Source organism: Monopterus albus, unplaced genomic scaffold (genome assembly GCF_001952655.1).
Source record: "Monopterus albus unplaced genomic scaffold, M_albus_1.0 scaffold36.1, whole genome shotgun sequence".
Taxonomy (NCBI): Eukaryota; Metazoa; Chordata; class Actinopteri; order Synbranchiformes; family Synbranchidae; genus Monopterus; species Monopterus albus.
Window position 1 is genome coordinate 365,798 of NW_018127916.1, and position 6,601 is coordinate 372,398.

Here is a 6,601-nt window from a genome sequence, read left to right on the forward strand (position 1 = left end):
GTGGTCTGCACACAATACTCCACAATGATAAAGTGAAAACAGGTTTTTCAAGTGTTTTGAAAATGTATTAAAAATCAAAGACTGAAATATCCCAGACCCTTTAGTTGGTACTTGATTAAAGCACCTTTGGTAGCAACGGTAGCGTCAAGTCTCATTGATAATGAAGCTACGGTACACGTCTGCCACGTCAGCCAGGTTGGATGGGGAGCGTTGGTGCACAGCCATTTTCAGGTCTCTCCAGAGATGTTCTATGGGGATCAGGGCTGGATTCTGGCTGGGCCACTCCCAGACTTTCACAGTTTTCCTGAAGCCACTGCTGTGCTTTCTTGGCTGTATGCTTCAGGTCATTGTTTTACTAAAGTGTGAACCGTCACCCAAGCCTGAGATCCCGAGCACTCTGGAGAAGGTTTATATATATTTTATAGTTTATATTTTTCTGCATCCGTCCTTCCCTCTATTCTGACTAGTCTCACAGTCCCAGTTGCACATCATGATGCTGCCACTGACGTGTTTGACTGTACAGACTGTACAGATGGTATTAATGAGGTGATGCTCAGTGCCTGGTTTTCTCCACACACTGTTGGGAATAGTTCCATTTTTGTTTCATTAGACCAAAGGATTTTGCTTCTCATGGTCTGAGAGTCCTTCAGGTGTGCTCTGGCAAACTCCCAGTGGGCTGTCATGTGTCTTTTAATGAGGAATGGCTTCTGTCTGACCACTCTACCGTAGAGGCCTGGTTGGTGTAATGCTGTGCTGATGGTTGTCCTCCTGTAAGGTTCTCTCATCACCAGAAAGGAGCTCTGGATCTCATTCATAGTGACCCTTGTGTTTTTGGCTACTGGTCTGTCCAAGGCCCTTCATCCCTGATTCCTCAGATCTATGAAGGCCGTTGGTGGTTCCAAATCTCTTCCTTTTGAGAATGATGGAGGCTGCTGTGCTCTTGGGCACTCTCAGTGCTGCAGAGATGTTTTTGATCCCTCCCTCCCCAGATCCGTGTTTTGACACAATCCTGTCCCGCAGGTCTTATATATACAGGTGTGTGCCCTTCCTAATTATATCCAAGGCATTAAATTATCCACAGGTGGATTCTAATCGAGCTGTAGAAGCATCTCAGCGATCACTGATAGGAGTAGGATGCACCAGAGCTCAACTTCAAGCGTCAAAACAAAGGGTCTGAATACTTTTGTAAATGTGATATTTCAGTCCATCTACAAAACACACTGTTTCACTTATTCATTGTGGAGTACTGTGTGCAGATTGGTGAGGGAAAAAATTAATTGAAGCCATTTTAAGATGAGTCTGAAACATAACCAAATGTGGAAAACCTGAAAGGGTCTGAATACTTTCTGTACTGACTGTACATGTGCAGCCTGAGTCCAGGCCTCTTTACTATATGTACGCCTTTTTGTATAATGTGTGTCTTTGACAGTTACTGTTGGCGTTGTTCATGTGTGCTTTTGTACATTCCTGTCTTCATCTAATTTCTGAATTTACGTTACTTTTATGAGGATGGCTGTATGCAGCTCCCACACCACTGTTATGCATTCTTTTTTCTTTTTGTCTGTCTTTTCTGCAGGAGTTTAACAAGTAATCTGCCCAATGTGAATCTACCAAATGTGAACCTCCAAATTCCCAAAGTACCAAATCTTCCAGTGCCAGTAGCAGGACTGTCAGTTAACCTTCCACATATGCCTAGCTTTTCTACCCCGTCATGGATGGCTGCTATATATGACTCCGAGTGTGTATTCAACTAGTTTACTTTAGAAATTATTATAAAAGCAGAGATTGCCTTGGTATGAAGATGCCCTCAGATAAAAAATTGTCAAATGTCCAGCAATGCATTCTGTATGGCTTTAACTAGAAACTAAAAGTTGCAAAAATCTAAAAGTAAAATTATGAATTTTCTCTTGTGAGTACAGTTCATGTTCATGCCAGTGGCACTCTGAGAGGTGTTAGAGTAGATGGGGTTCTGCTTTTTTAAATGAGAGGCTGAAACACTCTCATTTGGCTCAACATGCATGCTGTTGAGCTGAGGTATGGAGATACAGGCCAAAGCAAAAAAAAAAAATGCATAGCATAGCTCCGAGGCTATTTGGGGATTTAATTTACCAAAAAAAAGTCTCCATTTGAAAGATTTCAAGTCAAGATCTCTGTTTTACATAAGATGTATCTCCCTAGTGTTGCTGCTCACAGACATTTGCTTTGATTTTTAGCGTACTGTAGATCACACTGACCTTGACCACCTTAGTAGTCTGACTGGGAGAGTGGGTTGGATTGGGGATGATAATATGGAGAGGCTTGACAGCTGGGCTTCAAGCCATCCCTCTCCACATTATCACCTTCCCTACCACCTCCACATCTGTCTTACAGAGCTTTCCCAATCGGTTCTACTCAGGATGCCCCAAAAGGTCTGCATAGTTTGTCTGTGCGGTTCCTCCAGGGCCCCACCAGCCTGGGGACATGGATGTTGAGAGAGGGCTTGTGATGAAGGGAATTCAGTTTGCTTTTGTTGAAACAGACTTGGACTATAAATACCACTTTTACATGCCCTCCCTCATCTCTCCATTCCCTTCTTTTGTCTTGACGCAGTGTGATTAGCTGCTCTATCTGCAGTGACTTGTCCTGCATGTGGCCACGTCACATTCCAGTCAATAATCATACTCTACAGCATGGTTATTGATTTGTTACAGTAAACCCTGCCCGCTCCTTTTCAACCATACACTGACTGTCCAATCAACAAACAGGATTTTAAATGCACATTTAAACTTGGCAGTCAGTGCATGGTTGGTGTAAAACTGAACTGTGTTTAGGTGTAGAGGAGCAGCATCCTCCTCTGCACCTGCCACAATACCTCCCCAACCCTTCCCACCCTATGACCTCCCTCACTCCAGGAGGGTGGCCTTTATCCTCTGACCTGTGTGTGTGTGTGTGTGTGTTTGTGTGTGTGTGTGCATGTACTGTATGTGTGTTTGGGTTGATGGCAGTAACGGCTCTGGAACGTCGGAGGACCTCTTCTGGAAGCTGGATGCCCTCCAGACTTTCATCAGGGACCTTCACTGGCCTGAGGAGGAGTTTGCCAAACACCTCGAGAGTCGCATCAAGCTCATGTCAAGCAACATGATCGAGAACTGCGTCAAGCGGTGTGTTTTTGTGCATAAGAAGACGACTGACAAGCAGAAATGCATATGTCGAGGCACCAAATGTTGAGAATGAACAGTCTGCTGTGTATTTTATATTTGTATATTTTATATTAACATTAATTTTATATGTAAATATTTCACTTGCATTGCAGCACCAGGATGGCATTTGAGTCCAAGCTGGCAAAGAGCAGCAAATCCACAGATTTCCGCATTTCTCCAACATTATGCACTATGTTCAATGTGATGGTGGATGCCAAGGACCAGTCGGCTAAATTGTGTGCCATGGAGATGGGCCAGGAGGTAAAACCATCACCTGGAGTAGTGACTGCATGTTAACAGCAACACAGGTTATTGTTTTATATCTGCCAGCATGAATCCTTCTGTTGAAAATACTGGCATTTGCTTACAGAAACAGTTCCACTCCCAAATAGATGAGCTGATTGAGGAAAGCGTGAGGGACATGATCCAGCTCCTGGTGGCAAAGGTATCTGTACATCAGCTGTGATCATAATTCATCGGTTTCTAAACGGATCAGAAGAAGGGGAGAAAACATAAATGTGACTTATGACAAGTTATGATTTTAGGACTGTTGGCACATCAAATTCTTTCCCTTGTTTCTCAGTTTGTTGCCATTCTGGAGGGTGTGTTGGCAAAGATTTCCAGATATGATGAAGGCACTCTCTTCTCCTCATTCCTCTCCTTCACGGTGAGATGAAACGCATCTTTCTTCCAAATCATTAAGTAATATTTAGGGCTAGTTATCGAGAAGCTCACTACTATCAACCAGAATGGAACTGAATGCTTCCTTGTTCATTGGTTAGACAGTTTCTAACTTAATGTCTATTTTAGACTGTATTTTGTTTGGACAAATGTCCTCTACTGTTTTAACATTTGAGAAGTTTGAGTGGAAAAAAGTGTTTGCTGTAGAAAACATGTTTATGTTCCTCAAAGTAAGCTTTTGTAGAAGTAATGTTTTGGTATCAAAAGTCACATAGGTCATATAGGCAATCAGACATTTCTGAAAACGTATATTCAGCTCTAATAAACCCTTAATACTATGACTTTTCTATACAAACCTTTAGCCTTTGACCATTTTGTTCTGATTTCAGGTGAAAGCCGCATCAAAATATGTGGATGTACCTGTAAGTTTAATAACATCCCAACTCTCCCTTTGCTCATTAACTTATGTGCGGTTACCAGATACAGTGAAACAAAAACCTATGAATTTTAATCCGCCTTTCTGTTTCTCTTTTCTGCTTTTTTTGAACACTAATTTATGAAACAGCCAGTGTTTTGTTATTCTTCTCCTGATCGCTCATACTGTTTCTGTTTCTGTTCTGCAGAAACCCGGAATGGATGTGGCTGATAGCTATGTGACCTTTGTGCGCCACTCTCAGGATATGCTTCGCGATAAGGTCAATGAGGAGGTGTATATAGAAAGGTTATTTGATGTAAGTAAGATGCCGTCTCCTCCTCACAAGAGGGGAGGGGCCTTCTAAATGTGGCAAAACAACAGGGCAGAGAGGGATAAGTTCCATTTTGAGACCAGGAAATGTATTTCAGCCTGGCAGAAGAGGCTTCTCTGATACTATGTCCCTCTTGATGTTTCTCTTTCTCTCTTACTCTCTTTCTTCTCTCTGAACCTTAACCGCTGCCCTCTGCATTCTGGTGTGCATTGCCACAGTGCTTTTGGGCCTTTGTGTATTAAAATAAGGAAACTTTTATTTACAAAGAGTCCATAAAAGCATCCTCAAAAAAAAAAAAAGGATTATCTGAAGCAGTGCTCTCTAGAAAGAACAGGCATATCTGTAGTGAAACATGCCAGCACGCTAACCCTAAGCTTTCAGAAACTTTCCACATGAAGCTTGTTCGCCTCCTGATTAAATGACACTTGGACCTGTTGGCCCAGTCCACAGGGATGCACACATTCAGTTTTTCTTTAAACTGAAAATGCTGGGAGTAAGATGCACTGCTGGATGGGCCTGGGTCACATAACGGTGTCAAAATCAGAGGCTGACGTGTCACATACCCTTGGTCTTTTAGAGCAATGGTTCCCAACCTGAGGCACAAGATAAATCAGAGGTTGTTACATAGGAAAGAACATTTCTGCTACTCAAAATGAAATAGGCTACCTCTACAGCATCCCACTGCAGCAGTTTGAGGATAAGGTCGGCACCCAGTGGTAGAAGAAGTACTCTGATCCCTTACTTAAGTAAAAGTAGCAATAGCACAGTGTAAAAATACTCTGTTACAAGTAAAGTGTTAACTCAAGTACAAAAGTATTTGCATCAAAGCATACTTAAAATATTTAGAGTACTTATTGTACAGAATGGCACATTTAACATTAGTTATATCATATTACTGGATTATAATTACTGATGCTTTGTTTTCATCATAGTTAATATTGCAGCTGGTAAATGGGAGTTAGTTTTAAGGAACTTGTATGCTTATAATTTGAAGTACTACTGGTTTTCTTGACTTTTCCACTGACGATAAACAACAAAATACCGTTGTATTTGTATACATCTGGCTCTAAAAAGTAACCACTAAAGTTATAAAATGAAAGTAGTGGAGAAAAAAGCACAACAGTTACTTAAATGTAGTGAAGTTGCACAAAATTTAAATACTTAAGTACAGTACATGAATAAATGTACTAAATTACTTTCCAACACTGCTCACACTAGTGCATCCTACAGACAAAATGGGAGAGAACGCCTTTATTAAGTGCTGACAGAAATTAAGACACCTACCTTTAAATCAAAAGGAGATGGTAGTGTATGTGATCATGTGCAAACTAGAATCAGTTTTTGTCTGCACCTTATCAATAATTCAAGTAGGGTTACATTATTAACCGTTTGGAATGTAAAACATCACAAAGCATTAAAATTGCCCACCTTAAATTCCTGCAGCCCAAAGCGAGATTATCCGTTGTCGTGTCTGGTTCCATTAACAGCCTCAAACCCAGCGATATTCACTTTAATCTAAAACAAGGAAAAGCATTCGAAAGGTTGTAACCAGCTTTTTTATTTTATTGAAAGACAGTTAACATTTAATCGATTAGGCAAATAGTTGCGGATTGATTGAACTGATATTTTTAAGGTAAAGGTGACTGTGCTACACATTAATATGGCCATAAATACAAATGTTTCTGTTGCTCCCGGTGGCCAGGCCAGTGAGTGGGTGAATCTGTAAACCGCTTTGTTCAGGTAAGGTAGAAAAGTCCTTTGTAAGTATAATATAATGTAGGCCACTCTTCTATAATTAGTCTTTTCAGCTTGGTGCAGGTGCACAGTTTAACAGCAGTCTACATGATGCACCTAATTTTACTAAGTAGTTCCCTCCCTGTGTTCAAACTAAGCTACATTTGAAGCTAAACATAGCCGGTGCAACAGACTACATGACTCTAAAAACCTTTACAAGCAGCTGTTTGAGAGGAATCTGATTAAACTGCACCCAGTTCA

General features: G+C 41.1%; 1 protein-coding gene across 13 annotated transcripts in view; it reads left to right on the forward strand.

Annotated features, from left to right (window-relative positions):
• cadpsb (Ca2+-dependent activator protein for secretion b) overlaps nucleotides 1-6,601 on the forward strand; it is a 70,312-nt gene that overhangs the window by 57,681 nt on the left and 6,030 nt on the right. For 9 of the 13 annotated variants that reach the window (XM_020598152.1, XM_020598153.1, XM_020598156.1 and 6 more), the window contains 7 exons: nucleotides 1,577-1,738; nucleotides 2,985-3,140; nucleotides 3,293-3,440; nucleotides 3,550-3,624; nucleotides 3,763-3,846; nucleotides 4,250-4,282; nucleotides 4,484-4,591. In XM_020598152.1, coding sequence (XP_020453808.1) covers nucleotides 1,577-1,738; nucleotides 2,985-3,140; nucleotides 3,293-3,440; nucleotides 3,550-3,624; nucleotides 3,763-3,846; nucleotides 4,250-4,282; nucleotides 4,484-4,591 — 766 coding nt within the window. The remainder of the gene's footprint in view (nucleotides 1-1,576; nucleotides 1,739-2,984; nucleotides 3,141-3,292; nucleotides 3,441-3,549; nucleotides 3,625-3,762; nucleotides 3,847-4,249; nucleotides 4,283-4,483; nucleotides 4,592-6,601) is intronic. The other 4 variants (XM_020598160.1, XM_020598162.1, XM_020598161.1 and 1 more) reach the window with 1 other exon arrangement.